This window comes from Epinephelus moara, chromosome 4 (assembly GCF_006386435.1).
Source record: "Epinephelus moara isolate mb chromosome 4, YSFRI_EMoa_1.0, whole genome shotgun sequence".
NCBI classification, from domain to species: Eukaryota; Metazoa; Chordata; class Actinopteri; order Perciformes; family Serranidae; genus Epinephelus; species Epinephelus moara.
The window spans coordinates 27,517,214-27,531,236 of record NC_065509.1 but is presented as its reverse complement, the minus strand read 5'-3'; the positions used below and the strand labels follow the sequence as shown (position 1 = coordinate 27,531,236).

At 41.1% G+C, this 14,023-nt stretch overlaps 2 protein-coding genes across 11 annotated transcripts in view; both read right to left on the bottom strand.

Moving 5' to 3' along the window:
* mcf2a (MCF.2 cell line derived transforming sequence a) overlaps positions 1-3,426 on the bottom strand; it is a 37,072-nt gene extending 33,646 nt beyond the window's left edge. For all 5 annotated transcript variants that reach the window (XR_007569867.1, XM_050043250.1, XM_050043251.1 and 2 more), the window contains exon 1: positions 2,246-3,426. Coding sequence is in view for 4 of the 5 variants with exons in the window: in XM_050043250.1 (XP_049899207.1) it covers positions 2,246-2,360 (115 nt within the window). In the remaining variant the exon portion in view is untranslated. The remainder of the gene's footprint in view (positions 1-2,245) is intronic.
* Positions 3,427-3,557: 131 nt separating this feature from the next.
* Positions 3,558-14,023, bottom strand: part of atp11c (ATPase phospholipid transporting 11C) — a 62,332-nt gene continuing 51,866 nt past the window's right edge. The window contains exons 29-31 of one of the 6 annotated variants that reach the window (XM_050043243.1): positions 12,071-12,179; positions 9,650-9,681; positions 3,558-9,337 (exon numbers count right to left, since the gene is read on the bottom strand). In XM_050043243.1, coding sequence (XP_049899200.1) covers positions 12,075-12,179 — 105 coding nt within the window. In that variant the 3' untranslated portion in view covers positions 3,558-9,337; positions 9,650-9,681; positions 12,071-12,074. The other 5 variants (XM_050043245.1, XM_050043244.1, XM_050043247.1 and 2 more) reach the window with 5 other exon arrangements.

Below are 14,023 nucleotides of genomic sequence, written 5' to 3'. Positions count from 1 at the left end.
TGGCAATCAGCAGTGATGTGGTGGTTCACTTTTACACTGTGATCTGTAGCCTATAGTTTGGCTTTAGCTTCTAACTATCTTTGTCTTCTTAACCTGTTGTTGCTGCTGAGTCAGTTTGACATCCTGGATATATCCTTAAAACACAGACTGTAGACCCCTCTGTCTGCTTCTCTCTGGAATCACTGTTTCAGTTTTTCAAAAATATGATGATATTTCTTCAGGGAGTGCAGTTAGTTACAGTGTGGGCTCCATGCTTACTCCGACAGCTTGACGGACGATCACAAAGGGGCGGGGCTTAGCGAAAGGTCCATTGAAGGTCCAGGTCAGTTTGTTTTTTGAAGTCTGTACATTTCCCGATCCATACTCTATTTCAGTTGGTGGCGGTAATGCTCTACAACGTTGTTTGCCAACTACCATAAAATCAAGAACAAGAAGCAGGTGCATTAGGAAAGAAAATAGCGAGGTCATGACACTTGGAAAAGCTCCTGTGATTGTTTTTAAGGTGAACAACAAGAAAAAATGCAGAAGAAAATATATAATAAGTGACTGCTTAACAAGAATAGGACCAGGGATGAGGAATACAGTACACTGGTGCAAGAAATAAGAGATTTATAACTGGAGCATGCTGCAGTTGATGCGCTTGCTATGTAAGCATACAGTCCGTGCGGTCACAAATTTTGGGCTGCATGTGTGTTCACACTGACATGGGGGTGAGGAAAGTATGCACTGGCCTTAAGTGTGTATAAGTGGTGGTTAAAGGAGGAAAATGGTGCCTTTACTGCGCCATGACCTGTTAACCTTTGTAATGTCTGGTGATTCATTATTCCCATGGCTTTCTGTCATAAAGTATTATTAGACTGTGTGGTATTTATCACACTGCTGTCAGCATGGAGAACATTATATTTGTTCATGGTATACTGCACCAGCTGGAATACTTGTTTATGGTTTCACACAGACTTTAACTGATAAACAGGACAAGACCAAAACGAAGATTTAGATTGTACACCCTTGGGAGAAAAGTCTTCCGTTGGGTGTTGCCTAACCACTCAGTCATGAGGCCCTGTGTCATGATGATTACTGTGTATACTGTAAGCTTAATCTCTCACATTCCTTAAATGAGCCAAAGGCGGTTCACACACTTCTGGTGTAGAAGGGAGAGGGCAATAGGTGAGCTACATGATGGATAATGTATCATCACCCATGAAGTATATGATGACTCCCTGGTTACTGTTTCACACAGCAGTGTGTTCTTTATGCTCACCACTGCATCCACAGTAAGAAGATTAGGACAAACCCTGAGAGGAAGGCTCACATTTCACGCACAGAGAGGGAAAAAAACGTTACCTGGTATAAATAGAAACTCAGCGTGGCCTTGTCTCTGTAACCTACACACCCTAGCTCAGGTATGATGAACCCACAGGAGACATAAAAAGGCAAAGGCGCATCAATTAAACAATAACTCAAGGCTGCCAAGATCCCAAAGTAATCACATTAGTCTCTGGAGGAAGCTCCTCCGTGGAGCCATCAATCACATCGGGCACTATTTCTGTCCATAAGCTTACCTTCATTCACCAGTTTTACGTGCCATTTGCAAAGTAAAGCTTCAGAGTGGTGACAAATGGTGAGAGTAATGTTGTTTTGGTGCTTTTAAACACTGCTTTTGGGAAAGATTTTTCAAGTTAATGACATTATTGTATAAAACATACCCTTTTCCTTTCTGTAAATTCAGTCGCTGCTTTAGGATATAAAGTGTTGGCAGTTTATTAGCCTCGTAATTCAATACATGTCACACATATCCTGAGTGATGAAAGCTGCATTATGCACTTTCTTAACATCCTATTTTTTCTTCCTAATGGGTTATTTGACATCAGCAGCTACAAATTATCATTATGGATAAATATCTATCCATCTGTGATGGCTTAAAATAGCTGACATAATCCCTGCAATGGCCCGGTGTTGGAGCAAAGCTGCAGGAACTGGCACATCAATACCACTGACTAACCTCACACACAGGCTGCAGTACTCCTGTTACTTCCTGTAATGATCCTCAGAAGTCACAAATGAACACTGTGTATTAAACTAAATGGACTTGTGCTGCAGTGTCTTTAAGTTTCAGCCTGCTAAGAACAACACTGCCGAATTTAGTCAGGGGAAACAGTTTTAGAGTAGCCACAGGATTATATACAAAAGCCTTCTAGTGGCCAGCAGGAGTTAAATGAGGACAGTCAGCATCATGCGTACTCACGCTGCAGAGTGCTCTCCAGCTGGGAGCCGGCCTGCAGAAGGCAGCGGTAGCCCTCCATCTCCCCCTTGGACTCTGTCTCCGTCTCTCTCTCCTCCTGCAGTGAGGCCGGGCCCATTCCCCTTCGACTCCGACTCCACACAGGATCAGGCTGGAAGAACTGACTCTGTCGTGGGAGGTATTGACAGTAGTCCAGGCCTCACATCCTCCTCAGAGTCCCATAGCCCTGCATAGTGTCCCTGTGACCGAGGGACAGGGAAACTTGCGCCCACCTGCCTCTGCGGGGTCCAAAGATCCAGATGGGACAGTTCCCTGAGGTGGCTGCTGGATCTTCCTGACCTTGAGCTGCATAGAGTGTCTCCAACAGAAAACCTGTCCACATAAGCCCAGACTGGGTGCAGTGAGGTTTTCCTCTCATATACACACACACAGTAGTGCCGGCAGACTGTCCTGCTCGCAGCAGCAGCTACTTCAAAACAAACTAGGCTCCATCTGGCTACTGCTGTCTGTCTCCCTCTGTCGCCCCTCCCCTCCTCTCCTCTCCCTCTCTGGGTTTTAGTGCGTCAGCTCTGCACCGAGCAGAGCTCAAGAGTCTGCTCCTGACACGCCGCCAACTCCCTCCCAACTTTTCCTCTCACTTCCCTCGTGCTCCCTTGTGCAGCTTTCTATGCCTTCAGTATAATGCTGACTATACTACAGTAGGCTGGATTGTTAGGCTGTCTGGCTGCCATGTCCATGTCCCCACTTCCTCCAGCTTTACTATAACATAGATGCACACACAGTGGAGAATAGATCTATTGTAAAAAGAAAATGAAAATCTACCGCACCCTCAGCCAACAAGTTTGGCCCATGCGAAGCACAGCCTTTAATACACAACAATCACATTCAAACAGAACAAATATGAAAGGGTGTCATTGTGTACATACTGATACACAGAGGCTTTCTCAACTCGACTCCCCACTGCTGAGCCCACAACCACCCTGAGTGAATGAGTGCTCATCAACAGCAGACACTAAAGTGGAGAAAACAGATATATATAAATGTGTGTAAGGCTCCACTCAGTGACTCACAGTGCTTGATGTTTTCTTGATGTGAGGCCACACACGGAGCAGCGGGAGAGCAGCAATACGCCGTCCTGATACGCAGCCACTCAGCTGATCCAGCTTAAGCCTCTCAGCCATCTCATTACCGCACAGCATCTGCTTAGTGTGGTCAAACGCACACAAACACACACACACTCTCAGCCGCCCACACATCCTTACATCACACAGAACCTGCTGACATAACCGTATGTGTGACAGAGCACTAGAAGACGTCATCTTCAAAACATTCTGCTTTATTACAGAAAATCTTCAGGTTTTGAACAGACTAGTTTCAAAGAGGTACATTCAGCTTGGAGGTTTGGAGTGTTGAGGCTGGACACCCAAAGGGCTGGAGGTGGCGGGGTGTCCCTGCTGCGTGACACAGGGTCACTGAGGTGCCTGAAGACGTCCACCTCCACCCCTCGCAGACAGGGACAGCGTCCACAACCACAGAGCCTCTCGTGCGTTTTTTTTTTTTTTTTTTTTTTCTTTCAACATTTTGATTTTCTTATAAAGTGGCTGGAAAAAGGTTGCATTAAAAATACAATCCATTCTTTTATACTTTTCATTTAGACAGGCAAAACGTTAGATTCCAAGATATTTTTAAGCTCTGAAAATAGCATCTCTGACGTCACTTAAAGGTTTTTTTTTCTTTTGATTTTAACAAAGCAGGCAGCCCCTCTCGGTGTGTCCTCTTAACATCCGGTGTCTCCGGCACAGTGCAGTCTGGAGGTGACAGAGTAAAGAACAGCCTCCTTCATGTTCCTAACATCGGAAAAACAAGCTTAGTAGAAAATGACGCTGAAAGGCATGTACATTTTTCCATTTGTTAAGAACAAATAAACATCATCTTAATGTTTTGGCGTTATGGCTGCCACTCTGCGCGTGCACTGGATCAGAAATGTCAGGCTACACTCAGTGGGGTGAAATACAAGCCCAGTACGAGAGAGTACTGTACTGGAGTTATTGTTTGAGGTGAGACACCCCAGGTGAAACGGCACCGGTCAGGTTGGAGATTTTGGGCAATTTGGTTCCATAATATGTCTTAATTTAATCAGTGAAAGGAATGAGTTCAAAATGCACATTTAGGTGTTTATTTTAGTCAGATTTCTGTTCTGGAATTTATGTAAATTGCACATATTTAATAAGATAATGTTTCATTTACATACTTGAACACACAATTTAAGAAAATCTGTAATACAAAAAACTACTGTTTGAAAGTGATCAACTGGGAAAGTTTGTAGTTTTTTTTTTTTGCCCTGTGGTGTCATATTTTTTGTCTACAATGTATAAAATATGACAATACATAGTTTTTTTCCCCTCAAACTCTGAGCCAAGTTTTCACTTCAGTATCACTTACATGCACCAAGCTTTGGTTTTATTCTTATCTCTATTCTGAAGGTTTTTACAGAGTTTTTTTTATACATCACTCAAAGCCTGATTTATACAACCTTTTATTCCCAAAAAATAATGAATAAAAAAGGGGTTTTTGTATGGCTGATGACAGTATTGTCTAATTTATGGAGTGATTAAAAGAGATATCCAAAATTCCCTCTGTAAAACCAATTGACTCTCATATGTCAGCAAAATAAAACAAAAATGTTAAATGTGGTTTTAACCATTAAACAGATTTCTGCTCTGGAAATGTATGCAAATCAGTGCATATTAATTACTAATTTGCATATTTAAACATACAATTTAAGAAAATTAGTCATACAAAAAATAATTGTCTTAATGTAAGTACTCAACTGGAAAAGTTTGTAGTAGTTAATTCTTTTGCTCTAACACCCTGTGGTGTCATATTTTATAATATAAAACATGAAATATAAAGGACATTTTCTCAAAATGAAATTTTTCTCTGAGCGAAAAATCTTCATTTTAGTATCACTTACATCCACCAAACTTTACAGTTTGATTCATGCCTGTATTCTGAAGGTTTTAATTTTTTGTATAGTTGCTGACAGTATTTTCTGATTTAGAAAGAGATATTTAAAATTCCCTCAATAAAAACATTTGACCTAATATGTTAACACAATAAAACAAGAATTTTGGACATGGTTTCCAGTGTTCAGATTTCTGCCCTTGGAATATATGTAAATGGTGCATATTTTATTAGATAATGCCTCATTTGCATATTTTAACATAAAAGTCCTGAAAATTCGTCATACAAAAAATTATTATCTCAACTGGGGGAGTTTTATGTTGATATCTATATGTTAAAATTTACTCTATTCACCTGAGGTGTCTCCCCTTATCAGGAATCAGTAAAGTAATAAACTGTAAAATCACCATACTGACAGATCCTGTGACACAAAACAAACGATTAGTGACAGGAACTCATCGGTTTAAACCATTAGTTGAGATAACTTTGTATAAAGAGTGGCATTGGTTCAACTCTGGGACATTGGGAGTGTGTTGGGGGGGCTGCCTGTCTTTGCATGTATGACAAAGACTACTGAACAGGATTGGCACAGGCTCACATCAGGGCTGGAGTAACACAGACCAACTCAACTGGCACAAAGCTGACCACTCTCCACAATAAAAAAAAGACTCATGTAATAAAAGTATAGCATTTGTGAGTAAAAGTACACTTAACAATAAATATGCCAAATAGACAATAACATGTTTGTGGGAAGAAAAAAAAACAACAGAAAAAAATATTCAGAAACTATTTCTAAGTGTTTAAAATCACGGCATGTTTATATGGAATGTATGAAGCACACACAAAGAAAGAAGAAAAGGCCAAACAGTCCACTCTGTCATCCTGTCGGTCAGCAAACTGGACCAAGAACAGAAAGAGGGAGCCGGAGCGTGGAGCCTCACAGTGGCATTATCTTCTCCGCAGGTCTGGAGTTGATTTACTTCACACTCCTACGTCAGCCTGCCCGAGACAAATGATGCAAACTAGATAATGAGTGATGAACATAAATACCTCATTTAGGCTTTAGTGCATGTGCGCATTTATATGTACGACGTGTGTGGTTATTGTGTGTTTGTTCTCGTCTATCTGATATGTGCGTGTGCTCAGGCATATATTCATGTGCCTCAGAGACGCAATGACAAAACCAGCTTCCTTAATAGTGCAGGACATTTCTAACCGTACTACATCAATGAGGTTCAAGTAATCCTGGTTTTCACGACACATGGCTGGCTTTTCTCATCCAGCATGAACTTATGTAACACACACAGGCACACACACACTGACTTGTCACTTTCAGGTCACACTAGCGTGGACAGAATCTGATTCATCTTTTTGGCTTTGAGCAGATGCTATCATACATCTCTAAGCTATATATACAGTACAGCACATATATTAATTTTCTCATCTTAAATTGACTCTTAAATTATCTCTGAGGTTGGACGATTTAGGTCATGCTCCGAGCATCCGAGCAATGTTTCATTGCTTAACGTCTCTAATCTATCTCTCAATCTTGCACACACACACACACACACATACACACTTTTTGGATCGAGTGGTAATATGGCCTCCGTTAACTTCTCTTATATCTTAGTATTCATAAAATAATTCATCAGTGGAAACAATCATAGAATCATCTATAAACCAGAGACATGTTCTAACAGTCTGAAATCATCTTCAGTAACTTTTCATCTTTAATGATTTGGACCCGTAGAGGAGTGCATTTCCTGAAACATATAACCATTAGGCTTGGGCAGTATCTGTTTTTGTCACACCTTCATGAAATTTCACTGGGGTATACAGTATATGACGGTACTTGTGTGTGGTGCTACCTTTATTCACCGAGCTAGATGTGCAAATACGCCGTTTTCCCTGCAGCCTCTCTCAACCGTTGCTCCGGCTGTTTACAGTCATATAACGTTATCCCCACCACTCACTGTCGCCATGTTTGACAGCTCAGCTGCCTGTTCCACTGGTAGACAATGACCTCTGGTGGCGCTCAATGTGCACTACATACAATACATCTTAATATAGATAGTTTCAAGGCGTCTTTTGGTTCCTAGGACACAACAGTGCTGTTCCTCTTAGACTTCTGGTCCAGCCACTTGTGGACGAAAACAGCATATGAAATGCTAAACCTTAGTCCTCCTGAGCTGAAATACACAATGGGAAAATAGTTTTAGGACTTTGCTGCTCAATTGTAGGTTGTTCCCTTCAACAAGGTACTAACTTGATGTCAAAATAAAAGTCTCTGGCTTCGGTAAATACCCTAAAACTTAATTAAAAGCCTAGCCCCAATTAAAAGCCCAGTCCCTTTTACTCGCCCAGTGTTGCTACACATTTTGACAAATAAACACCTGTCTCAATTAGACGCCTGGTCTGGTTGCCAAGCAGTCCTTCTTTTTCTTATAGTTCTTCAGATGTGTAAACACCTCAAATTATGTGCCCATTCTTCAATTACCCTTTAAGTAATTCATATTTCTTTAGTCCGCAAGGGTGCTCAGATCTAAGGAATCCAAAGGGTTTTTCAAGTTGTGACTAGTTCTAACAGGATGAAGTGTGTCGGTATGTTGGGTGCTGTAATCCTTGAGTGGCTTCTGTTTGAGGTAGATCAAATGAATTATTCACAACTGATATATTATCTGAGGCCTAATTTTAATACAACAGTTGTGTGTGAAAGGAATTAAAGGCCTCTCCCATATAGACACTTGTCCCAAATACAGGCCCATTGATTTCAGTGATTTAAGCTAATAATAGCCCGGGCTATCAATTCAAGTTTACGGTAAACGAACCAGCACAAAGGGTGGAATGCAGCAGTCAAACGAAAGACCCGGACACTGTTGGGAGACTCCAGGGTCTGTAGCCCTGATTTCATTACTGGTAGGTTCACTTGCTCAAGCTAACAAATGCTAGCCAACAGTCTACAGAGGAAGAGAGGAGCATTTGTATTTGTGCGTGCTGTGCATCTGTCTTCTATTTTATTGCCCACAAAAAAAGCGTTGTGACATCAGCACTACAGACTTTGTAATTTCCCAACTGTATCCAGTTCTTTCCTTTGATCACTACAATCCACGCTTTGCACTGGTTTGTTTCTTCAGGGAATCAGCAGACTTTTATTACTGACAAGTTTATACATCGTCAAAAGGAACAACTTACCATTGAGTGCCAAGTTCCTAAAACTAATTTCGCCGTTTCCCACAGTGTGTTTTTCAGGTCAGGTGGACTTAAATTCAGTATTTCATCTGCTGTTAATGTGTAGTAGTGGCTGGACCCGAAGTCTAAGTGGAACAACTGTGTCGTTTCTTGGTCTATAAAGATTAGGGTTTGTATTTTTCATGGTTTTGAAAGTCACACCTTCTGAATTTGTAAATATCCTAATATACTGTGATACCTTGATACCACCCAAGCCTAATAACCATTTAAAGAATAACCGTTGAAAAGCGTAATAACGCTTAAGTAGAATAACTGTTTTAAAGTGTAACCATTGGAGAGGATGAGATCATTATGTCTTAATTAAAAACTTTGCAGAATACAGTGACTGAATATCAGTGGAGTGAAGCGTTCTTTAGAGCCTTCTTTCATGCAGGTGAACCATTCTTGGAGTGGATATTATTACAACTGCTTGTTAAAACACAGCAGTTGGATAGAGCTACTGACAAGGCAGCCGTGTATGCATTCGTTTATAAGCTAGTATTTAAAAAAAAAAAAAAAAAAAAAAGAAGAAGAAGAAGTAAAAGAAAGAAAAAGTCATGCCTGTCATCTGAGTAGATATGTTAAAAAATAATGCAGGGCACTGCTCTGCAGGCATGCGTGGGGGGTCGGGAGTTGTTGGGATTGGGCAGAGGACGGAGCAGAGAGATGCAAGTCAAAAGACTGCTTAACCCCTTTTGATCCCTTCCCCCCCAGTCAGCACATCTCTCTTTTTCTTCTTATTTTTTCCCTCCTCTTCTCAGATCAGGCATGATGGCAGACATCTCTGACCCGACTGGTTACGGGACCCTGAAAGTGGCCGTTGCCACCGTTGCTGCGAGTCCTTGCTGCTGTTCACTCGCGCTCCTTCAGGTGCTTGTAGGATAGAGGTGTGACCGCTGCAATCTGGGAAAGTACAAGCAGACAGATGTTACTTCAGTGTTTGCATTACGTGCTTGTGGCAACAAGAGAAAGAGGACGAAGCACCATGAAATCACCCCAAAAAAATCATTGATCAAGAGAGTAAGTGTTGGATTAGCCACATCCCACAATCCTTAAAAAATACTCAAACGACACGTTCCCCGCCACCAGAGACGAGCAGAAATTAGTAAAGGGAATGCTCCCAATTTCATCCAAGTTAACTGATCTGTCGAAGCGCAGCAGGGACATTGAACAGACACAGAAAATTACAATCAGGCTCATCTCGCTATAGTTTACCTGGATGTTTGTAGGAGGGCGTCCTCTGACAGCTAGTGGGAGAATAAAAACGCAGGTTAAACATTGAAAGCTGTTGCACAAGTCCTGGTGCTATAGTTAAGCCACAGGTATCAGTGACCCTGGTCAACAGTGATGGGAAGGTGTGACATTCAGACCTACCTACAGGGGGTTGACTAAGAAATGAAAACACCTCGACATTTAACACAATATCAAGTGTCCCAAAAGGTGCAGAGATGCCCTTTCACCTCAGAACACCTCCGGTGCTCTTGATATTGTGGCTATACATCAGGACTTTAAGGACGTCTGGTGGAATATTTGAACACCTGCTTGAGACGAGTTTAAACAAATCCAATTTGACACCATCTACCAAAGTCTTCTGCATATTTGAGACTGAAAGTATTTAACATTAAATCAATAAAAAAGACATTATAAAATAAACAATATATGAGAATCAATGTGGATGAATGCAGACAAAATATAAGTAAAACTATTAAATTGTGAAATAATCCGACATATTTTTAAAAGTCCAGTGTGTTCGATTTAGGGGCATCTATTGGCACAAAGGGTATATATCATTCATAACAATGAGCTGTTTATATCTACATATGGAGCAGGTTCTCTTCCCAGTGTCCACCATGTTGTTCCATAGTTGCCCAGAATGGATAAGCAAACACTTGCTGTAGACAGGGCCATTATCATTTTAACATTAGCCTCCATATTTCTCCTACAGGCTTGGCAGACGAGAGAGGTTTCAGTTCTCCTACTTCACCACTAGAGGGCACTAAATCGTACACACTGGACCTTTAAAGCTCAGCTCATAAAAATGTTATTTTATCCTGCTTTTTTCAGTTTTGTTTTAAAGTGGTTTTAGTTTTTTTTTTTCCAATCAGTGTCATTCTTCCAAGTGAACATTGTATTTTATGGAGAGCTTCTGGCTGGAAGAGTCTTAGTAGATGTTTAGTACACCTGCTCAGAAGCCTCACCACTCAAACTCTTCCAGCTGCTGGAGGAACTGTGGCCCCAAGGAAGCCAACCTACCACTGGTTTTGGACCTGAATTAACAACTGTATTTGGGGCAAAAATTGTATTTAAGTGGGATGAACTCCTTTTTGAACTTCTACTTTCAATGTCTACAAATTTTACAACAAAATTTCCTTTTTGGAAAAGCAACCAAAAAGAAATTGCTTCAGCCAGACACCCCATCTATAGAGAACTGGTATGACATCATTCATAAAATCTTTGTCATGGAAAAAAAAAAAAAACTTTCTGAGTGAAGCTTCAGGTGATGAAATTTTAAGGAAATTTGGAAGAAGCAGAAAATATATATTTACCCAGAACGCCCTTCTTCTGTTTAAATTTCTTTATTTAACTCTTTATTGTTTAGTTTTTTATTTATTCATCTGAAGTGAAAACACACCTCATGTTCTGTGTAATTAATAATTTTTTTTTTTTTTAAACTATAAAGATTGATTATGTAAAAGTACCCAACGAAAGATGACTGCGTGTTGATATACTTGATATAATGTGATACTAAATAAATGAAAAAATATCTAATACAATAGTGAGCTGAGTGTCATATATATTTCATATTTTGTCTACATGTCATTACTCCATAATGTCTCATTTATTAATTTAATTATTTATGTGAAATTGTACACTTTGGTTTTCCATATTTAAATTGAACAGTTTCTGATGTGTTTTATCATGTGATGTTTTCATTTATGTTGTTGTCACCCCCTGTGTGTAAAACGCAGCAGCATCCGGTCTGAGGTTAAGGCAACGTCACATCATGCAGTGAGTTAAGCTCAGCACTCACAACAGCATCCGTTTTGTTTGACCAGGAAAGTAAGCAAGACAGCAACCACCAACACAGGTTTGCATGAGCACACAGGACGACACGACCATGACCAGACCAACACGTTACAAACAGTACATGAAGCTACAATCACAGACCAGCTCTGCTGTTTAACACTGTCACCAAACAAACTGACACCGACACACACTGACCTCACACTCAGACATTCCTAGTACAAAAATGAGATGGACTCAAATTGGGTTTTTTAAGCACATGCAGAGGGTAATATAAGCTGGGCTTATAAAGGGAGGCTGAAAGGAGCATGGTTTTAAGGTCAGCAACATTAGACCTAAAGATGCATACACCTGTTTAATAAATGCACCGTTTTCACTAAAAATGTTGATTAAGTATTGAGTCGGACATGGATAAACTGCATCTCTTCAGCCAGCCAATATCAGCTCACACAACACAAAAGAACACACTGGGTCTTGCTGAATGTGGCCTGTGTGCCGTTATGCCTTTGATTCTCATGTTAAAACTCAGAGTTAGGGACCAGGACTGCTGGAGAGGTCGACTGGGGGAGCGAGTCTTTGATTGGCTTAAATGGCCTGAAGGTGGGCTGGTACCTGTTTAAATGACAGTATTGGATTCATCTGAAAAGGTTCTCATGAGCAGGGGCCTGGCTGACGACCGGGGAGACTGGTGGCCCCCCACTCTCGACTGAACCGGCTTCTTCTAGAAGGGTGAGGCAAGAGACACCGATGACATCACTACGCTGACAAACACACACACAGTTCGCCTCTCACTCTCCTTTTGTGCTCTCTCTTGCACACAGACAAACACAGAAACACAGGGAACAAACATATACATACACAAAGACTTCAAAACTGGACAGGTGGATAATGATCAGTCCTGGTGCTGGTTTAGACACCTTTTCCCTGCAATAATATTTGTTTCAGAGGCCTTGGCTGTAAATTATTTGGTCCGTCTTAATACACACTATCCTTGCACATTTCTCAAAAGCATGTACGATATATATGTACGATAACACACACGCACGCACAGACATAATGCAGTGGCCCGCAGGGTTTGTGGTGAGGATCCAGGATGAGGTTGTTGACTTGAGCCTCATGCAGATACGTTTGTGTGCTTTGACGTGCTGCATTCACCTGACTTGACATGCGGAGGCAGCAGGCATTGGAGCAGCACAGGCAGCTGGGAGGAAACACTGACTGATACAACTGGACAGACAACAATGAACAACTGACTGCATGTTTGGACACCCGGTCCTGCTCCACACTGCTTGGGCACACACACCAGCCCGCTGACCAACATTCCTCCCAAGTTAATAAACATATATCTAAAGAAAAGCACTCAAGTCCAGGTTTAAAGATGGGACCCTCCAAGGATAACACTCCTGATGTGATATTCATCTGGAATCTAAATTGTCTGACCTAATCTGCCCAGCCAAGTGGGGACTGTAAAAAGCCTCAGAACGCCACCCCCGAGTCACTTTAGAGGGTGAGGAAGGAGTCAAACAGTGGGAGAGGAAGGACACAACAGGTAGGAAACAAGCAAGACTGACAGACACAGAAACTTCGCAGCAGGGGACTTAAGTCTAAGAGCTGACAGAAAGAAAAAGAGACCTCAGTCACTCCACGAGAAGCTGTGAGTGCTAGCGGTCTGCGACAACATGAAGATAGTAGATGTCCCCGAGGAAGGAAGGCGATGTTTCATCTTTAGGGAGGCAGGCCCAGAGAGGAAGAGAGAGGAGACGAGAGGGTGAGACAGAGGAAGGAGAATGCGTTTAAGTGCAGAAGCGAGAGCACAAGTTAGGAAAACAAAGTTGGAAAGGTGGAAAATGAGTAAAAATAGAGTTAGAGGGGGTGTTCTAGATAGTCAAACTACACCACTTAAAGCAACAACTTTCATTTTAATTTGTAGACTGCAAAATCCACAGTATTCCAGGACCTGCAGCTACTAACAACTTTATAAATTTTGTAAATTTCTTTTTGATTCTGAAACTTTAAACTGACATATACACACTCAAACAGAACAATGTAAACCTGCTGTAAGACTTCCCTGTAAATTTGTGTAAAACATTTGGTTTTGTTTATTGCTTTTCCCAAATAAAACGAGTCTAGACACAATTAAAAAAAACAAAAAAAAAACACAAGTGTGGAACGCACCCCAAAGCAAAGCGCACGCTACCAAACATTTCCAGCTGCTTGGAAAACACATTAGCCTCATGGAGAGCTAACTCAAACGACTAAATATGTCTGGGAAAGTTGTCTTCTGGAGGAAACTGTAAAACTGTCCCTCTGAAATGCAATCAGGCTGAAAACTTGCAGAAAGAACATATTAAATCCTGATCTTAGAGATGCAGTGAAATAAAAATTTTCCATATTCTGATACTGTGTCGCCGTGTTAATAGCTCCATGATCTCTTGGTAAATGGCAACTACAGGAAATGTGAAGACAAAAACTCTTTGCTCCTTGTTTAAAACGTTAAGATATTTGATAACATATATTTCAGATGACTCCTCTTGAGCTCTGGGTTGAATGTAAATGTCTTCAATC